The sequence below is a fragment of the Talpa occidentalis genome, unplaced genomic scaffold (assembly GCF_014898055.3).
Source record: "Talpa occidentalis isolate TD23 unplaced genomic scaffold, MPIMG_talOcc4v2.1 talOcc4.10, whole genome shotgun sequence".
Taxonomy (NCBI): Eukaryota; Metazoa; Chordata; class Mammalia; order Eulipotyphla; family Talpidae; genus Talpa; species Talpa occidentalis.
The window spans coordinates 75,404,055-75,426,338 of record NW_023600993.1 but is presented as its reverse complement, the minus strand read 5'-3'; the positions used below and the strand labels follow the sequence as shown (position 1 = coordinate 75,426,338).

The 22,284-nt window shown below is 33.4% G+C and overlaps 1 protein-coding gene across 5 annotated transcripts in view; it reads left to right on the top strand.

The window, feature by feature from the left end:
- MACROD2 (mono-ADP ribosylhydrolase 2) overlaps positions 1–22,284 on the top strand; it is a 1,913,210-nt gene that overhangs the window by 40,120 nt on the left and 1,850,806 nt on the right. For all 5 annotated transcript variants that reach the window (XM_054696174.1, XM_054696171.1, XM_037494392.2 and 2 more), the window contains exon 3: positions 20,020–20,127. In XM_054696174.1, the coding sequence (XP_054552149.1) occupies positions 20,020–20,127 (108 nt within the window). The remainder of the gene's footprint in view (positions 1–20,019; positions 20,128–22,284) is intronic.

Genomic DNA, 22,284 nt, shown 5'->3' with positions numbered 1-22,284 from the left:
TGCATTATGACATGACAGGGTGGGTGACAGCAATTATTTTCTTTCAGAATTCTTTCTCTGCCTTTGCTTTCATTTTAGACACATTCTTAAAGCTTAAGTAGCTAATGGAATAATCTACTTATATGTATATAGATTGCTTATCTGAAAATAGTTGTATATGGTATAGATTAATTTTATTATAGATATGGTGACAAGTCATAAGAATACAAAGGTAGATGTGATTATTTATCTGAAAAGTTGCTAACCAAAGCTAATTCAAAAGTAATGTTTTATATTAAAAGGCTTATTATCTTCACTAATGTTAGTGATCTTTATTTTGTGAAATTCCAAGGAAATATTTTCTACTCCAAGGAAAATTTTCTACATATTTTAGTTTTTTTTTTATCTTAAGCATGCTATAAGCATTCTGAAAATTATTCAGCCACAGGATAACATTTTCTTTTGATCTTAAAAATGTGCTTCAACAGTGAAGTACTCTAGTTCCTTTTAAACTTGATTTGTTATTCAGTCTTTGCAATGCTTCCCTCTAGTGGTAGCTTTCCAAAACTGCACTAATTAACTGAAAATGTCCCATCTCTATTGTGACTCCGCTAGTTCTTTGCCTCAGCATGTGGTGTTTGGTGTCTTTTATTGCTCCTCACTTGAAGCAAGTGTGTGCGTGTGTGTCCAGTTAGATTTCATTTACTCATTATAGAAATTTCTCTGGTATTCTGCTCATTGTCAGTGGTTAACACATGATATAGTTAGATTTTACCTACAATCTTTCAGAGAAATATTTGATAATTTTTTCAATTTCTTATGTTGTTATTGGTCTTTTCAAGTTTTGTTATTATAATTTGTTTTCTTTTAGAACGGCCAATTTCATCCAGTTAAAAAATATTATTAGAAAACCTTTTACTCTCTTCCGTATCTGATTAAAGTTCTATTATTATTATTACCAATTTTATGTCCTTTTATTACTTCTTTCCCAATATTTAATCAGATTGAAGGTGTATGTTATTTTATTGTTTTAAAAAAACAACTAGGATTATTTTGAGTTCTGTCTACTTTAACTGAAAGATATTTTATCTCTAGTGCCTTGTCTAGGTTTTTCTCCCTAGTGATTTAATGCTCCCATTTATTTATTTTTTATGAAAGCTTTTATTATTCTAAGTTTGCTCCTAATTATAGCTTTGATATATCTCATATGATTTGAATTATACAGGTTTTGTTATTTTCTAATTGTTCAAAATATGTGACTGTGATTTCCTCCTTGACCAAAGAGTTTTTTTAGGAGAGTATTTTTAAATCATGAAATGTGTGTTTAAAATATACTTGTTAATTTCTAGTTTTATTATAATGTGGTCCAAGAATAATGCATATATAATTTCCATTTTTTGATATTTTTTCTTGTGGTAAATATAAGATCAATATTTAATATGTTCCCCTAGGACTAAGAAAAGGTAAGTCCTCTGTAGGGTATACAGTTCTGTATATTTATTGGCTTTATTGCATATTATCATATTTTTATATTTTAACTTTTAACTGTCAATATACTTATAAGAAATATATTAAAGTTTTGCATTACTGTTGTGTCTTTGTCATTTTTCTCACTGTTTTGTATGTTTCAGTACTTTGTTATTTGATGTGTAAAGTTTGTAATTTATCTCTTCATATGGGATTTTTCTTTCCATCAATTAAAAATAATTAAGCTTTTCAATTAATGTTGTGGGTCGTTTGGCTACCCAAATGGGAAACAAAATAAAATTTGATTGTACTTCCCACCATACACATATGATTGGAGATACAGATATGAAAAGTAAAGTAATGAAATCTCTAGAAGACAATATAAGAGAATATCTTCATTATATTATGGTGGGAGAATATCTCTTAAAAAGACATAAAACTTAATAATATAAAGGAAAATATCAATAAGTTGGACCATTGACAAGTCAGAACTTCTATCATCAAAAGAGAGCAATAAAAGAGATAAAAAGAAAAGCATAGAGAGTGGGTAGTTGCAGTACATATGCCTAACAAAAGATTTGCATCTGTATTGTGTGGAGAACTACTGTAAGTAAATATGGAAAATTGATTAATAAAAATATGAAAATGATACTTGAATTGGCACTCTACAAAAGTAGAAACTCAAGTGGCTAATATGTGAAAAATTGCTCAATGTATTCACTAGGGAAACGCAAATTCAAACCACAATAAGATACTATTACAACACTAACTAGAATAGCTAAAAATAAGAGGGACAACACCTATTATCAGCAGAATGTGGGTAACAAACACCCGTTCACTGCTGTTAGGAGTGTAAATTAGGAGAATCACTTGAAAATTCTGACTGCATATATTTAAGCTCTTTCTGTATAATCTATACAGCAGTTTCAGTAGGCATTCATGCAGATATCCATCAAAAGACAGATACAGTCGTGTTCAAGGCACCATTATTTGCATTAGCCAAAACCTGGAAACAAAAAAAGTCCATCAGCAGTGAAGTGGATAAATTGTGGTATATTCATGAGTATAGCAATGAAATTGTGGTATATTCATGAGTATAGCAATGAAAGTCACAGGTTATAGTTCCATGCAACAGCAAAGATAAGAATGCAGGCATAAATGAATGCATATTGTATGTAATCCCATGTATAAAATTTCAAAAGCAAGGCAAAACTAACCATGGATTTGAACTCAATCCTTTTTTGTGTTGGTGGAAGGGATAGTATTTGGAACATCGTATCAGAACTTTTATTTATTTATTTATTTAAGATTTATTTATTTGTTTGTTTGTTTATACATACATACATACATACAAGCACTGGGTATAGTCAGAAGCGCGGGAGGGTGAGAGAATTCACCAGAGCCAGAGCAGGGAGCAGAGCAGGCAGAAGGACTGAAGGACACTGCTGAGGGGAGCAGCGGGAGGCAGGAGAGGTCTGCGAGCCATGTGGGACCCTCCTCCAGTGGCCAGGGAGCAGCCAGGGATCAAACCGGCGCTGCAGAGGCTGCGGGCAGCTTCGCAACCCAGCGCTCAACCACTGCGCCACCAGGGAGGCCCCGTATTGGGACTTTTAGTAATGCTCTGTTGAAATGTGTGATGGCTGAGTACACTGATGAGATTTTTTGCATGTATGTTATACTCCAATAAAAAGTTCAAATTACTAGAAACAAAAAAATCATGTAAAGAATATAATGAAATTCAGTACAACTTAGTCACAATTTTATCAACTTATTAAGGTTCTCAATAAATAATATCCTTTGCTAGTTACTTGTATCCAATCCCAACTTGTCACTACCATGATATAGGTGCAGGGCACATTAAAAATAGAACAAAACCTTTTTTTCTTGATTTCTGACTTTATTTTCATTTATTCTGATATTCTGACATTTTTATTTCATTCTGACAAATTTTCATGAAAATTTTTTTTCTTTTATTATTTTTCCTTTATGGAATTTTCACACATTTTCAGTCTTAGACTTTTACAAGGAATTTTTATTCATTTTCATTCATAATCATAAACATTAGCTTTAATTTTTTAGACGTTATTGCTATTTAGTATACTATTTTGTGTGTTATGTGTGTTGATGATTAAACTTTATTTTTCATTCTGAAAATTATCCTTACATTTTTTACAAATATTTGAATCAATATTTTCCTAATTGTTAACATCAATATAATTTTTTGCTTCTCAATTTAAGAAACAATTTCACTTCTCCCATCCTTCTCACTCTTGTCTTTTTTTGATGATTAATATGATTCATACTAAATTTCATTTTTAAGTTGCTTTTTGCATTTTATTTAATCTCAAGTTAATGACATTTTTTCATATAACCACATTTACAATAACTTATTTACTGAAAAATCTATTGAGCACCTAATGAGCACCAGACACTGTTCCAGCAAATAAAAATGAGAAAGATAGATGGCGTACCTGAGCTCATCAGCCAGCTAGGCTTTCAAGGGTTGTGTTAAGCTTGTCTTTAACTGATAATTTGGCTTCTCTATATACCACATACAATGACACCATTGGTATTTGTCATTCTTCTGACTTAGATCATTGAGCATAATCCCTTCCAATTCTATCCATGTTGCCACAAGTGCATGCCTGAGTTCACCTTTGATTTCACTGGCTAATATTGGGGCACGTAGGTTGTTTCCAAAGCAAGGCTGTTGTAAACAGTGCTTCCATAAATATGGGAGTGCAGGCTTTTATATATTTTGTTACATTTTTAATATTTGGAGATTTTTTTTTATTTTGAAGGGTGATATGAAGGGAGGGTGAAGTGATAGAGAATGGTGGGCCATAGTTGGAATTAAGCTCAATTGGTCAGAGTAGTGACATTTAAACTGAAAGTTGAAGAACAAAGGGAGAATAGAGATGATGATGATGATGATGATGATGATGATGATTGCTAAGAGCAATCCATGCTGAAGGTGGCCAGTGCTCTGTAATAATGAATTTTATCTTTTGAAGCTCTTTTATTCAGAGTTAACTTATTGTGCCTTTTGCTAGGCATTGTACTATGTATTTAAGATACAGTATTCGACAGATTTTCTGCTTTCATGTATTTATACTTTACCTAGAACAAAAAATATCAACAAACCTTTGAAGACTGATAAAGGCCATGGACAAGATAAAATGGGAAAGATGCTGAGTGAGGAGAGGGGACCACTTTATGTAGAATGGGGAAAGTTTTTCTGAGGAGGTGATGTTTGAGTTAATAGCAATATAGAAAGGTTCGGCTTGGTGAAAAATCTAGGGGAAGAACAGCTAAGACAGGATTTCAGTGGATTGGAGTAAAGTTACTGGGAGTGGAAAGACATCTCGGCTGAATCATGTAACCTTCCATCTATGGTAAGGAGCTTAGTGCAGTGGGAAACTGTAGATTCAACTGCTGTAACAAAATGACCCCTAAGTAAAGGCCTCAAATAAAATAGAAGTTTCTCTTTCATGTAGCAATTCAGTCCAGAGTTGGTAGCTAAATCTTTTTCATAAGACTGTTAAGGGCCTTTTTTCCTTTATTTTGATTTTCAATCACTTGTTAACTTGTTAACTCTGTGGTCCAAGCCACCTTACTTTCTATATGTCCATGTTTATAATTTTGGAAATAGGGAATAAAAGATGAGCAATTTCTTTTTAAGTGTAACTTGTACTTATATTCATTAGCTGTAATTTAGCCACATGGCCACTCAATAGCATGGGAAGTTTGGAAGGAAGGTCCCTAAGTAGTTGCCCAGGAACCCTGTTAAAACGTGCATATATATGTGATTTATGACTGAACAGAAAAATGGACAATAGGGGGAAATGATCAATTTATTTTTATAATCATTTTTTACCAATGAAGTATTTATAAACAGGAGTGTGAGCTTTTATTTATTAAAGTAAATTGCTCCCTTTGTGGCAAATATAGTCTTTGGGGGCAATTAAAATGAAAATGGTGACAGGTTAGGCCAAGTGAGTGGTTTATGATGACCCAGGCTAGATGGAGGCCATGGAAATGTAGAGTAGATGGCTTTGAGATATATTTTGGAAAAAGAACAACTTGCTGATGAAGACAAGATGTCAGGGGATATGATGTGTCTAGATGAAATACCCCTTTGTGAATGCATGTATAGAGAAAATAAAAGGTACTCAGTTTTGTGATTTAGGGAACTTTTAACATTTAGAGTTTGTAGCAAGAGTCTGCAATGGAGTGGTTAATGATATAGGAAGAAAACTAGAACAATAATAGGTCATGGGATTATTTTATTATTTTTGTTGAATGCTTGTAAAAATTTGAATGATATGGATCAAAAGTTCTCATCATTAGATTTCACACAATATTCTAATTCACAGAGGGAGCTTGACAAGAGTCATTTGAGTGGATTTATAGGGTCAGAATCCAGATAGAAGAAGGTTGAAGGATAACTCAGCAAAAGCATAAACTAGTAAAATCACTTATGAAAGCTATTTGTCATTACTTCTCTCAGGTACATACAATCAAAATAATCTTGCACATGTATACATGGATACATCTCAGGGCTGTGTTTTAATACTATGGTTCATACAAGCAAAAAAGTTGAAATAAATTATTGCACATAAGTAAAATAGAATAATATTCCATAGCAACATTTGGTGGACTCTAGCCATATGAATCAATATAATGGAATCCAAAAACATAATATTGATCAAAACAAGCAAGTCACATAAGAATATATACTATTTGATTCCATTTACATAAATTTCAAAAATAGCCAAAATTATATGTGTTATGTATAAATACATGAATATTGTTAAAATTCCAAAAGGAATAACCCACACCAAATTTAGGGGAGAGATACAATATGAAACTTCAAATATGTTGGTGGTATTTCAATTCTTAAACTGGGTGGTGAACTTAGAAGTTCATTTACAAAAGTGATTTTCTTTAAAAAGTTTATATTAATATATTATTTCATGCTTTAATTACTGAAAAAAATTCTCAACAATGAAAAAGAATGAAGTACAGATGTGGAGAAAGTAAACATGGAAAATACTCTGAGCAGCTTTGCTGTGATGCCAATGAGAAAGGGTGAGATTAATTATGAGTATCTTGATAAATTTGAGTGAGAAAAATTTTAGGAAATAGTTATCAGATACTGAGATATTGGAGATTATGATTTTGGAAGTGATACATAGAGTGGGAATGGATGTGCGAGGTGAAGTAGAAGAGATTTTTGTAGGTCAGACGGTCAAGGAACCAGAAAGTCAAGTGAGTGCTGAAGGTACTAGAATGACAGGAGTAGAATGGAGACTACTTTGAGGTAGGTGGAAGGTCTGCAGTGACTGGGAAGATAAGGGATGATTACAATGAAGTAGAGAAGAGAGTGTTCCTTAGGGGGATCTGTTGGAGGAACAGAAGTGGATTGGGTGTGGGAGTGGGGAACACTACCCTACCTCTTAGCCTTGAGAACATGTGGTTATTGTTAAAAGAAAAAATCAAAACCTCCACATGCAATCACTTGATGAGTTTTTAGAGGACTGCTACATTTCAATGAAATCAAGAAAGTCAAGGATACATTTAGCAACTAGACTGAAGTTACAGATGAGATTTCTGATCTTAGAGTAGAAGTTCTATAAGGCATGTAGTTTGAAGATTGCCTGGAGGTGGGAGGTAGAATAGGAGTATTATCAATTATCCATGAGCTCAAAAGAAGAACCCAAATATTTTTCTTTAGTTTTGGTGCCTATGACCAGTCCACTTAACCAAGTGTTCTTCCCCTTGGGTTATCGAGACTTATTTATAGAATGATTTTTCCTTTCCTTTTAGCAGTGTTTTAAGATTTGCATAGGGGCAGTCTATCCGTTAAGACTGTATATCTTGACCACTTAATGAAGCCATTGGGTGAAAAAATCTTTGTCCCTAAAAATTCAATAGATTTGTTTTACTGACATATGAATTGGTTGACAAGTTTTTCAGCAGTTAAGATTTGCATTCTTAATTAGGTACTTGGCATGTTAATTATATAGTCATGAAAACATTTATCAGTTGGCAGTTCTTATAAGTGAATATATATGACTAAATAGAAGGGACACTGTATTTCATATATATCAGTTACTTTGAAGCTATCGTATCACTTCTTTCAGCTCATCATTTATATATGTATATACATGATAGGTGTGTGAACATTATGCATTCTCACATTGTAAAAATTGCTTTTTTTGTTTCAAAAAATATTTGATGATATTTTTACATGTAGGTATACAATTGATTGTAACTTTTAGAAGACTGTGCTGAAAGAAGTTGGATGGTAAATCTGCTGCTAAAAAATCCCTTCAATTTCATTTGTTATTAGTTGTTTTAATTGAGGCAGTTTTTAAAGTTTTTTTAATTGCAGTTACATATGTGAAAATACTTAAAAGTAATATGTAGTATATTTTGTCAAGATAACCTATGAAAAAATTAAAATGAATTTTATTATGTATTTCCTTCAGAGCTGCCATGTCTGTTAGTTTGGTGACTTGCAAATCTGTGTGATTTTACATATCAGTAAAGGAAAGGAAGACTAGAGGAGCATGGCAGGAAAAGATGGAGTAAAACAATTACAAAGGATATTTTCAATATCAAGCTAATCACTTAAAATATTTTAGTGAGGAATAACAAAGGCTTATGTAAACTAATGTAAGTTTCTATGAAGAAATGGTACTGGATTGTAGGTATTTTAATTTCTTGCTTCACAAATAATTAACTTTCAAAGCTTTAATCTTTGGAAGACTGAAAATCTAATCTTAATCATGTAAAAATCTTTGAAGTATAAGTTTGAGAGTTTCAGGATATTTATTTCCCTTAAGAATTCTAGAATTGCAGAGTTCATAATCTTCCTTAAATTCTGCAGATTTATGACTTCAAAAATAGTAATCATATATATAATTTTTATGTAATTTATCATTATCAGCATCTTAAGACTAGTTAGAAGTTATATATCCTTTCATGTGTGTGGCAACAGTAAATTAGAAAGACTTTAGGTCAGTAAATTAATAACTTGCTTTTTATGAATGGTGTGCATAGTTTGAAAAAGTTTGTTGGGCTCCAATATTATTTTGAAGATTTTGTCAGTGATTAAATGTATCTAATATTAATTCAGAGCAGTGGTCCTCAGCTTTAATGTGCTTAAAAATCACCTTAAAGTTTGTTAAAATAAAAATATCTTCATCCTTATTCCCAGAGAGTTTGCTGTGTTCTATGAAACATACTTGGTTAAATTACCTTAAAGAAATGGAATTAAAGTCAGAAACTTTGGAGTTAGTAACTTATGGAGTAGGAAATTTAAATGTGTACAAGTCATTACTGTTTTTGCATAGAAATTTGGATTAATTTGACAAACTTTGTTATTGTCCACTAAAATATTAAGTGATTAGCTTGATTTTGAAATATCCTAGGGAATAGTTTCTTGTTTTATTCCATCCATTTCTGCCATGCTCCCCGCTTTGTTTCCTCCCTTGATAAATATTTGAGTATCTGCAATGTGTCATTCATTGTGCTAGGAATCTGGAAAGACTCAAATATCCAAATGATATGAATCTAGCCTTGGTATTCTCATTTCAGAGACTGAGATTCACTTATAAAGTAAGTGATAATTATTTAATATATTGAATGGCAAAGTCATTTGGGGTAGTGGAGAAGAATGCACAAAACATCTGAAATTTGTGCTATCTCTTAGGAGATGAGTATGAGTTTGTCAAAGGGATGAAAGGGAATGGCATTCTTGTTAGAACAGAATTTGCAAAGACACAGAAGCGTTAAAGAGATGTTTTTGTTAAGACAACAGGTTGATCGGTGAGTTGTGGAAAATCATGTTGACAAGGCCCAGGGATATTTATCTTTTGATTTAGTTTATTTTAATGTTTTAATATATGAAGGCAGCTTCAGTGAGTGTCAAGATGATAAAATGAATATGGGATATTTGAAAAGTAAAATTGGAAGGATTTACAATTGAGTTAGGGGTGACTTTTGAAAGAGTTAATAAAGATCATAACGTAATGAAATCTGACTTCTATAATTCTCAGCCATGTTCAGATAAATAAAGAGCTTCTAAACCAGTGACCTCTTTTCAGGCCTTACACATTTTTCTCTTTTTTTTTTTTTTTTCAGTTTTATTGAAAATGTATGACTGACAGCATTATAAGCTATTTAAAGTTGCACATTGTGATGATTTGGTATATATTGTAGAGGATTTCCCCCACAGCATTATTCTTTTAAAAGTCATCTCAGCATGTGAGCAGTTCCTTTCTTTTCTCTGATAGGGATGTTTTCTTCTCACCCCTGTGTAACTAAAGCATTGTGATCTGCCAGTATGCATCAAAAACCTTTCTGTGGTTTAGTAGTTCTATTTTAGGGGTTGAAAACAGAAAAAATAATCAGAGCTATGTTCAATTATTTATGTATAAAAATATTGTAGATATCTTTAGCAATAAAACATGGGGAATGACCTAAGTGCTTTAAAAAAAGGAATTGATTAGATAACTGTGGTTTATTTACTGGATGGACAAGTGAGGTTGGGTTTTTGTAATGAAGACACCTATCAAAGATTCCATGGATTGAAGATTGAACTTTATTTCTGACTATTCATGGGAATATTTCAGGTCATCTGGAAGATACTCATTCAATGGGGACATAGATTCATTCCATCTTATTCCTCTGTCATCTCCTGAGGCATTAACAGTCTAAGCTTGGTTGTAGCACATCCAAATGCTTGTTTTATTGAAACTATTCTTTCTAAGCTCACCAGTGATGAAATTGTTATATCTAAACCCTGAAAATACCAGGTAATTTCAGTCCTTCAATTACTTCTCTTTGACATTTGAAGGTGCTGATCACTTGTTTGTTAGACTTTCTCCTTCACAGGCTTATTCCCAATTCTGTCATGTCTCTCTAAGTTGTTGCTCTTTGTATCTGTTTCATGTTTGTTCCTTTTGCTACCTATAAAGGTTGGTGTTCTCCAGTGTTTTGCCTTTGATCCATTTTCCTTTATGCATGTATCTGGGCTGATTTTACCCAAAGCCTCTACTATGTGATATCTACTAAGTCTGCATTTCTAGTCTGAAAACCTTTGAGCACCAAGAACTGTACATACAACAAAACCTTTACTTAATTTTTTGCAGGAAATTAAAATTTAAGATATCCCAGAGTGACTTAATTTCATTCCTTCCCAGACTCACTTTTCTACTGCATTGCCTCCTATGACCACCCAGATCAGGAACCAGAAAGCCAGCCTCATCAATTACCCATCCTTCCTCCTCCGCTGATGTCCTAACATTTTATTTAATATGAATGTCATTTGCTCTTTCATATCTCCATTGCCACGGTCTTAGTTCAGGTCAAGATGATTTTAAGAGCTTCCTTTGGGATCTATGTTACTATTCAGGCACCCTCCTCATTCTATTTATTGACTATATATAGGTCAGTGTTTTTCTTCTGCTGTATTTGGTGGGGAACAACTGTATGTTTAATTTCCATTGCATAGCATCTGGCACAGTGACTAATAAAATTCAACTGTTAATAACTGAATTATACTAATGATAATAAATGAAGAGTGCTTGTGAATGAAGACAATTCAAGATTAATAATTGTATAAAGTGATTATTACCATAATATCCAAAGAATCCTGGCAGAAAATTAAATACTATTTGACACAGATAAGAAAAAAAATTGCTAGACTAAAGAAAATGATTTTGGCATTTTTGTTTTCATGTTTATCTTAATACAGAGAAAGCACGAAGTTTGTTGCAGGTGATAGCACTCTGCAGGGAAAACAAGAACAAATAGTTCTCCAATGTATGTTAGTGTAACCTTTGCTAATTTAAATTTGACTGACCCTTCTGGGGCCCTGCCAATGCTGAACATGCTAGAAAGCTGTAGACTCTCAACTATGGCAGTTCTGGTCAGTTAAACTAGGTTCCTCTGGATACGCTTCTTACCTGTTTTTTTTTTTTTTTTTTTTTTTTTTCCTCTTAAAAATGGCACTGGGAGTGCTGGCTTCCATTATTTGGTGTCCTTCACATTCTCTATGATCATTTTCTTGACTCTTGCATACCTCTGGGTTTTTTCATTGTATATACTCAAATTCTAGTGTTTTCTGAACTTTCTTCTTTATTCTTAGCTCACTGTGTGAGTCAGCTCTGGTTTTCCTGCCTGGAGAAGGGTGTTTGAGTATAATCAATTAGTATTTTTGCAAACAGAGTTTTGTGCTAGATAGCATATGTAGCATAAGGAAGAAATTCTGCCCAAACTTTCAAGTTAATAGTAATTTTCTTCTTCCTGCCAGCTAACATTTATATGTGTAGTACTGTTTCATGTGTGTTACTATGCCTGTTTATCAACTCCTGTATGGAAAAGACTGAGTAAATCATTCATATGGCTTTGGGAGAGACTAAATCATTCATGTGGCTTTAGATGCCATCTTAAGTAGCTTGTGAGGACAAGGGAGGTTGTGGGGTAAAGGAGAAGTCAGTTAGGGTATTTACTGGGGGAAATATAGGAACTTCTGAAATAAGGGGATTGTCTTCCTAGAAAAGACCCTTTTAGAAATAAATTGTGATAGACATCAAAAGGAGCTTCTACTAAGCCTTCAGAGCCCTTCCCTGAATTTAAACTCTTGCCAAAGACATGTTTTGGGGTGGCTGATTTTTGCTCCCTACAATCCTCCCTTTAGAACTTCTCAAGAAGTCTCAAAACTCACAAGGTGTGTTCTTCAATTATTTCATAGAACCAGTCTCTTAGTGCTAAATATAGGTCATGCAATTAAATAGTTGTGTCTAATTTCTGGAGGTCATCTAGTAGGTGGATCCAAATGTATGCTTATATTGTTTAAGCAATTTCTATGGAAACAGAAGAAAAATAGTGTAACAATTGAAGCAAACCATAAGTCCAGTCAGGAGTACTGAGGGAAGCCAATTGAGAAGATATCTAGATATCTGGGGTCAAATTATCTCAGATGAGGTGAGGGCAGACAGACATTGGTTTCCTTGTTTGCAATTTGATGTCATGAAGTATTTGGGAAAATAGCAATAGCCATGTTTAGGCACAGTCATCATAGTAATCTCTCTGAAGCTGACAGAGTTCTCCACTTTCAAAAGACAGTTTTAATTTTCAATCAATCCAAGTTAAAAGATTGGGTGAAAAGCTGAAAACATTAGTTTAGAAAGTCATAGGAAGTTACTAGAAAAATTCAGAATCCAGTCAGTTCACAGTTGAAAGAACAAGAAGCTAGGATATGAAGGGGGCATTTCCATTTACTCAAAACTCAAGATTGAAAAAAAAAAAAATGCATGAGGGAAAACCAGTATGACCTATAACCTAAAATTCCTACCCATTAAATAGCTCAGAATAGCATCTTAAGGCAGAGGAGATCTTTACTCAGACCTTGAGTTGGAAACATGTTACAAAACAGCATATTACATATAATATAAACACAACACAGCCAAATCTCACTTCTCCAGAAAGCAAGTTACTGTGAAAAATAAATATCAGTGGATTAGCCAACATTGATGACAAATTTCTTAAAACCAAAAAGGTCATCCCCCAAAGCTATCTTTACCAATATATAATTCTCTTTTCATAAAGGTATGGGACAGAAAAGTTTTGCATTATTCAACTGAGACCAAGGAATGAAGTTTAAAAAGAAAAATGTTTTTCTTACTCATCTTTAAATTTAGAGAAAAAGATTTCCCTCCACTAGGTTTCCATTAGGTTTATGCAGGGGGAAAGGTCAGTAGTCTGAAGTGCTAAAATCTTTACCTTGCTTGCTGGCATAGTCAGAAGTCTGAGTTCTCCTCCTCCTGTAGCCATTTTGGGGACATAAGCAGCTCCAATAATCTGTTAGATCTTCTTGCTGGCTTGCCAAATTGTAGGTACACAAAGGAAATCACCCCACATACCCTCTGTGTTCTTCCAGGCTGGCAAATAATAAAAAAAAAATCAGTTAGATTGAGCAGAGAAAAAAGGCATAGAGATGATTAATAATAATTATATCTCCTGTATACATGGGAGAGAGCCAGGAAGACTAAAAATCTTGATCTGACTGAGATTGATAATTTCCCAAAGACCCTGTGGGGAAATCGCAAGAGATTTGTTCTTTCACCTTATAAAGAAGAAATGTTAAAAATAATTTGGTTTATTTGATATGCTAAACTGTCAGGGAAATATTGTCAAAGAGTAAGCATGCTTAACCTTCCCTGGTTTACATTTATGTGAATAATTTTATTAGTATAGATATTGGAGAAATTATATTAATAGAAGCTTGAAAGTACCCTTATTGTTCATGATATGCCTATGTATGTTATCAGTCTTAATTCTAGTTCCTTAAACATTGTATGTCATGGAAATAATCAAATTCCCTCACCAATTGTATCATTTTTATAATGAACTCTCTTCAGATCATTATCCATGGCCAATATCCATAGTTGTTTTACTCTGATTCTTTTCTGAAAGCTCCTGCCATCTGTTAAAGGCAAGATTGCTTCATTTTTAATGTGATTATCTCAGAGACCCATGGGAAGGAGTAGAATAGGTACAGGCTTCTAGAGGCATTGTTGCTTAAATAACTGAGACCACACCTTTTGGGCTGAGTACAGAAACCCAGAACTAATGGAGAGCTAATGGATTCATAAAACTGCTAACCAAAGTTTCAGTAGAACAAGAATCAATTACACTGAACAAAAATACTATAAAAAGTATTTAGTAGAACAGCATATAGAACCCATAGCAAGATTTCAGTAAATAAGTTTACTTAATATAGCTGTTGGTTAGACAGACTAAGAAATGTGGGTTTTTTGGTTCCTTGTTGTTTTAATAAATGATTCTGCATAAAAAAAATAAATAAATCTGTTTTATGAAACTGAATGACCTAATGTAGAATAATTATGATCTTTGTGGCTATTGTTTTGGAACATGCTGATTCTTTGATGTTTTATTTAAAGAACTCTCTCTTTTCTTTAAAATATAGCACATTAAAAATTATAGTATCTGGTAAAGGTAATTTCCTTCCCTCCCTCCTACCCTTCCTCCCTTCATTCCTTTTTCTCTCCCTTCTTCCTTTCTTCCTTCTTCACCACTATCCCTGATTTCCCATAGCACTTTCTCCTTCCCCTCCCTTTCCTCTTAACCTTAGAAGCCTCGCTTCATTTATAAGTGCTTGTAGTTTTTAATCAGTATTTTGGTTTATTATATTGTCCTCTGTATAAACACCTAATGTTGGTATTTTTTATTCTGACTTGCTTTACTATATATAATTCCCATGATCTCATTCAATTTTTGCAGTAAATGGCACTATTTCATCTTTTCTTATGGCTGAACAATTTTTCATTGTGTGGATACACTACATCTTGATTCAATCCTCTATCAGTGGACAAGTGAGCTGTCTCCATGTTGGAACTATTGTATCGATAAATAGTGCTGTATAAACATACCATAGCATATAATTTCTTGAGTTGATAGTTCATTTTCTTTCTTTTTTAAAAAAAAATATTTATTTATTTATTTATTTATTTATTTATTTATGGAAGCACTGGGTACAGTCAGAAGTGCGGGAGGGTGAGAGAATTCACCAGAGCCAGAGTGGGGAGCAGAACAGGCAGACTGATGAAATACACTGCTGAGGGGAGCAGTGGGCGCAGCTGGAGAGGTCTGCGCACCATGTGGGACCCTTGCCGGCGGCGGGGCATCGAATGGGCGCTGCAAAGGTTGCAGGCAGCTTCGCAGCCCAGTGCTCAACCGCTGCGCCACCAGGGGAAGCCCGATAGTTTATTTTCTTCAGCTAGATTGCTTAAAGTGGAATTGCTGTATCATACTTTATCTTCATTTAAATTAAGTCCAGTTTGCTCTCTAAAATGTTGGCACCAGCTTACATTCTTTCTTATAGGTGTGAGGTGGCATCTCAGTGTGGTTTTGACCTGCATCTTCCTTTATAATTTCCCTCTATAACTCATGACAATTTAGCAGGCTATACTTTATAAGAAGAAATTAAACATTTTTTTCATTTCTCCCCTCATCATCCTTCTGGAATTCAGAAATTGTATTGAGCATACTTATTTTTAAGCTATAAAATTATTTACATATGTTCATTAAGCATCTGTATTCCTTGTAACAGCATAGTTGGAAAAATGATTATATCCAGGATTTTGAGTGGGACATCATATATGGGAATTATGTATAATATCACATAAAATCAGACAGTTTTACAGAACTAAAGATGATTTTATGGGGCCCATAATTACAAAGCCATCTTGGAAAAATTAGTCTGATAATCTGTTTACAGGGTTCCAAGCTTACAGATAAATAAGAAAAGTCATTTACTGGCAAGCCTATGAACTTTAGGGTATTAATATTTTGGAAATCTTTAGAATTGCAGCTCACCTTAACCTATAGATAAAACAGATTATATTGGATGGTGAGTTCTTGGTAGAGCTTCTTGGCCTTAAGAGGCTTTTAAAATCTTCAGATTCTTTTTTTTTTTTTTTTTTAAAGATTTATTTATTTACTTATACAAGCACTGGGTACAGTCAGAAGTGCGGAAGGGTGAGAGAATTCACCAGAGACAGAGCAGAACAGGCAGAGAGATGAAGTACACTGCTGAGGGGAGCAGCGGGTGGCAGCAGAGGTCTGTGTGCCATGTGGGACCCTCGCCCAGCGACCAGGGATCAGGGATCGAACTGGCACTGCAGAGGCTGCGGGCAGCTTCACAACCCAATGCTCAACCGCTGCGCCACTGGGGAGGCCCTAAATCTTCAGATTCTTTATGACAAATTCCAGCAAATCAACCTCAAAAGACTTACTACTGAGATTGATTACTACTCTTATAATACTAGTAAATAATCCTGACAAATCTAATGACACCAACATTATTTTGTAAACAAGAAAAAAAAAGGGTGGGGCTAACTGTAGAGAGAAATTTTATGTTTCACTTGAAAACTGTAGTGTACCATTGTGGCTTATTAAATTCTAGTCCTGTTCACTGTCTTACACGTTTTGTCATTTCTTCTGGTTTCCTCCAATATATAGCTATAATTCTCCAAAATAATGTTTTCCAATTTTCTTTCCTCCTTCTAATTTAACATCACTGAAAACAAAAGCTAGCCCTTTCCCTAATGCCCTGCAAGCTGAAACTGGATTTCCTGATATAATCTTCAAAGAAGTCACCACAACAGATCATGTATGGGCAACCTTTGTGCCTTCCTGTGTGGACCATTCAGCAAGTTCACTGGAACACCTGATGACATCATCAAGGTCATGCAAATTAATAAAGATGCTTTGAGCTCACTATTTTAAAACTTCTCAACTATCTTCTTTTTGGACTCAGAAACTGGGTTTACAGTGAGCTCTAACCATTAATCTTTTTTTCTTTTTCTTTTCATAGAAGTTTCCCTCATTAAATCCAGACGGCTTGAATCACTTAACAAATATTCTGTACTTCCAAGTCTCAATTGATGGTTCAGCTGGCCTTTAACGAACAAAAACAACCTAATGAGAAATGGACTCATGTTCAAAGGAAAGAAGAATGATTCTACTTTCCTTGAATAAGAGAAGGGACTGACAAAAACTCCTTAACTAAATTTTAGTCATGTTCTTCTAAATTATTTTCTTAATTAGGCTCTGTGCTTTCTGTACCTGCATAGTGAAGTTTTAATTAGAATCCTATTAAGTCAGTTTTAAAGAGACTGCCCTGTCCTTGATATCTGATCGAATTCTGCAAACCATGTGCTATCTGATCACTCTGACCTAACTTATGCAAGAATAGTATATTTAACCAAAAATCTTCCGTTACCCACAGTGTTTCCACAGTCATTTTATATCCACCAATACCCACTCTCCTCTTGACTATAAATCCAAACTGTCCTTGCTGTATTGGAACTTGACCCCAGTTTCATGCTGAGGTTTCTTGTCCCTTATTCCAGTAGTTCCTGCATAAAAACTGTTTTACTAGTTTAACTCCTGCCTAACACTTTTTTTTCCTTGACAATATTCATATTGTATGACCTTGAAAAATGATATAATTTGTGCACACTGGTAGATATTTCAACTTGAAGTTGGATAAAGTCAGTTATGCATAAAATATGAACCAGTGCTGTATACACATGTAGAGTGTCCTTAAGGGATCAATGTCGACTTTCTGTCCCAGTTATTACTGAAAACTCAGGATTTGGGAAAAGATACACAGAGATCAGGGCTGATAGAACACAGTTGTGTGAAAAGAAAGGAAGTATATTGTTATTCATACCAAAGAAGTGACCGCTAACAGTAACTTTGTTATATTTACAGTTGGTTGTTAAAATATATGCCTTTGTCGTTCAGTATTTGTGTGGAACTTTGTCATCACCTTTTCAGCACTTAGAGCAGCTGAGGATTTTTGTTTTTTATTCATTTATTTTTTTGAAAATTCAGTATACCATTGTTTTATATCCTTGCTAATTTTTTGATAATATAGGATTTCTTATTGCTACATATGTTTATAAGTCAGTATCTTTTAAGTGCAATATTACATGCATATGCAGTATCACATGCGTAATACTTCGTGAGAAAATGAAGACATACTTTTTAGAGCTTATTGAAACTAGAGGAAGGCTTAGGAATCTATTTACTCAGTCTTCTGACCTGAAATTATCAACCATTTTGCTTTCATTTGTGAAATAGTTATCAATTTACTGTCTCATGGATTTGTGAAACAAAGCCACCAAATGTTTATTGTCATCCAATACTCTTTATTTGGGAATCATGATATTCTAATTTGGTGAAAGCAGTGAGAATAGAAACTGATGTGCCTGTGGAATGCAAAGTTTTCTGACTGGAGGTCTTTTTCATGGGGCCAGGCATTGACAGCTTGGTGAAACACAAACAAAATTTGATGTTTTTCACTGATAAGGATTAATAATCATATTAAATATATTGATACTTTATTTGTAATAATTGCATATTTTGAAAATATTTCTAACTATTATGGTCCATGTATTCTGAGTATGCATAATGAAACAATGTTACCTTTTTTTAAAAAAAGGTGGGTTTTGTTGAGAGCTTACTTTGTGGCAAACATTATTCTAAGCATTATAACTCATTTTAACTGTGAAGGAGTCAGTGATTTACACACAGGCATTAAAAGAATAAATAATTTATTCAAGGTTACCTATTTGTTAATTGTCAGAGACAGTATTTGAACAGAATTGATCTGGTAGTAAAATCTGTGCTCTTAGCTTTATCTGACAGGGGAAAACAGTACTCTAGAAGTCCCTGAAATGATAAACTCTATCATGAATATTTAAAATTTTGAGGTCTTTGAAAGTCTTTCTCTACTCTTCGATTTCCTCACATTTTTCCTTCTTTCCTTCTTTTTCTTCTTCTGCTGCTGCTACTATTACTGCACTACTACCTATCACTACCAGCTTTATCACCACCAGCAGCGGCACCACCACGCTGCCACCAATGAATATATTTAGTAGAATCCTCAGGTAGAGAAGTCCTTGCAAAGAAGAGGATGCGTTAGATGCTTTCCTCAAATTATGCTTTTCCACAGATCTTTCCTTAGTATTGGCTAATTTGTTCTTTGGCTATTGGGATCCAAAGACAATGTAAGTGATTTATAACCTGTAGCTTCTAATCCTCCAGAAACACCTGAAGTGCAAACTCATTTAAGAGTGTCTTAGTGAATAAATAGCATTATTCCTCCCCAAAAGTCCACATAGATCATAAATGATTTAAGTTTAAAAAATATCATAAATCAGCTTTTCTGTAGATATATTAAAAAGCCTATTTTTTGCATAGCAACTTAATATATTTTAAAATGTTGATTTCATATAACATTTTATAATATGTCAACATTGCTGTCGTTAAAAATAATTGAAATTCAAATTTATAGTATTGTTCTAAATGTATAGATCAGGTTGTATATATGAATACATATATATGCACACATAATTATAAATATTTTAGGTTTTAGAACAATGTTTTTGCTTTTTAAAAAAATACTAGTTTACTGTTTTGTTTTTTGCAGGTTAGAGCTATTTCTCTTTTAAGTCTACCAGCGCCCTCTAGAATGAAAGGTTTATACAATTTGATAAGAAAGGAGCATTTTCACATATTCAAATAAATATTTTTGATCCTTTCTAGCCTGTCAGTTTGTTACTTAGAAGTGTACCTAAGTATTTTTGCCTGAGTAAATATTATTTTCAAGGAACAAAGTGAAATAAACAAAATGAATAAGTTTCATTGTGAAAATTTATTTTACTTTAGTAGTTGTATATCTTTTTATTATGTCCTTGTGGAACTAATGAAGCATACTTTTATTGTAAATTTAATATTTTTATAATAATAATAATAATATATGTTGAATTTCTCATTGCCCAATAATACTTACACTTTTGAATGCCATTATATATGTGACACTGCATTTGTATTGAGGGATTTGCACTAGACTAAGCTATATCCTGGTACTTAACACACTTATTTAAAGTTGCCTAATGTATCAGAGGTGACCCATTTCAATGAATTAAGAATATTGCAATTAAAGTATATTCCATTTTATTACAGAAGAAAATTCTCAGGAAACAGCACAGGTGAAGAAAAGTTTGAGTGAAAAAGTTTCTCTCTATAGAGGTGACATCACACTGCTAGAAGTAGATGCTATAGTCAATGCGGGTGAGTACTTGATTTTTTGGTCATGTATATGTTACACAAAGTACTTATTGTTTAATATTTTTTTTCCAAACAGGACTCAAGATATTTTAGAATAATATTTCCTGCTATAAAGATATTTTTATATATTTTCCTTTGTTAAAAACATTGAGGATCTATTTTATGTATTTGCTGCAATTAATGTGCTAACTACATGCTAAATTGAGACGAGGCTGTTTGATTAATGGAGATGTGATAGAGAGTTGTGAAAGTTCTTTGGAAAGAGCTTGAGTAGTTGCATTATTATTGGTTTCATGCTCGAGTTAATAATCAGCTAATACCAACAAGTTTATCAAGCTCTTTCCTTCTTCTGAGTGGTGGAGAGGTGATTGAACTAATTCAGACAAAAGAAAAATATAAAGAAATTATTCCTTTATTACTCAGCATTCAAAAAAGATAAACACATGCAATTTGCAGCAACATAGATGGCACTGGAAGGGATCATGCTCAGCGAAATAAGCCAAAAAGAAAAAGAAAAATACTGGATGGTCTCACTCATAGCAGGAATCTAGAAAACTTAAATAAGGGACCAGGAAAATGAATATAAGAAAGTGAAAATCAAAATCAACAAAAAACTATGAACCAGAGACACTTTTTGGGTGGGGGGCGGGAGGGGAAGGATTGGGGTCAGAATGGGGCGTTTGCAATTGTATGGGGGAATATAAAAATAAAATTTAATATTTAAAAAAAAAATAATAACCCTCAAAAAAAAAAAAAAAAAAAAAAAAGAAGGGTTGTTCTACTTCCTTTGCTCAAGAATGGTAAAGTTCAGGATGCCAAAAGAAGGAGGAAAGCTTAAAGTTTTCTCAAGTCCAGTAAACAGGCACTGAACAAACAGAATTATCAGTAGGGTCAAACAGTTAAGCTATTAACTTATGAGACAAAGAATGGAAATTTGCAAGGTCTATGTCCTGACTTTGTCATAGGTTAATAGGTGTCATTCATAAGTTTTATCTAAGTCATATGAGAAAGATTGGTTCTTTGCAGTATGCTGCTTCCTAGAACATAAAGGGTGTGTGTGTTTGGGAGGGGGAGTAATTTCTTGAATGTCTCTGCTTTTTGGAGTGCAGAATGTAGGTACAGTTCAACATTGTCTCAGGGTTTTCTCTGATGATAAATAAATTTCTATTGCATAGTAGGACACACTTGATAGGTGAACAGAAGGGTCTCATGGAGAACTGTGACACTGTTTAGGAGATAGCATTGTTGTTGCAACCTAACAGGAAGTCTAGAAGTCTAGCCAACTTGTTCTCTCAGAATCGACTATGAGTGCCTTTGTATTCTGTTTTGCATTAATCGGGTTTTTTTTTTCCTTCTTTTGATACTGCTGTACTTCCTTTTTCCTATATAATAACTCCACTCATAGCTTTCTGTTATGCAGTTTGTTTACCTGATATGTAAGGAGAGAAACAGGTACTACCTTTCTGGTAACAAAGAGAACATGGCAGGAAATTTCAGAGCTGCTTTCAGTGATGGGGAATGAGTAGTGCCCCCAGTCAAGGTACCAAAGCAACCCAGTCATCACTTTCTATAGAACTTCCATAGTTCTCTTTATGTATCCTTACTAGTATATTGGAGCACTTGGTCTTAGTTGCATTAAGGAAATGATTTGATATTTTAAATTTCTTTCTAATAATGTACTTTTCAAAATACCTTGTATTTCTTTAAATATGACCTAGTATTTACATAGGTAAATCAGGTAGTGGGACACTATATGGTACAATAAATTTTATATTATGGAAATTTTCACTTGCATAAAATCAATGTTTTTTATGTATTATTGTGAATATATATATATATATATATATATACTTCTGTTGGGTCTATATCTGAGAGTGGAATTGCTATGTCATAGAATATATATATAAATGAACTTTAATAGATAACTGCCATGTGGTTTTCAAAGTGGATGCATTACACTATACTTCCAATAGCGTTGCTCTATATCTATGCCAATATTTGATATTTTCTATATTGTTTTAAAAATACTATATGATAAAGGTCAAGGAAAAATATTTTAATAAATATGAATGATATAATTTGATAAATCAAATTTTGCAGCATTTTGTAGGTAATAATTCATCTTAAGAGTTGTGTAATAAAAAATATTAAGGTAAAAAA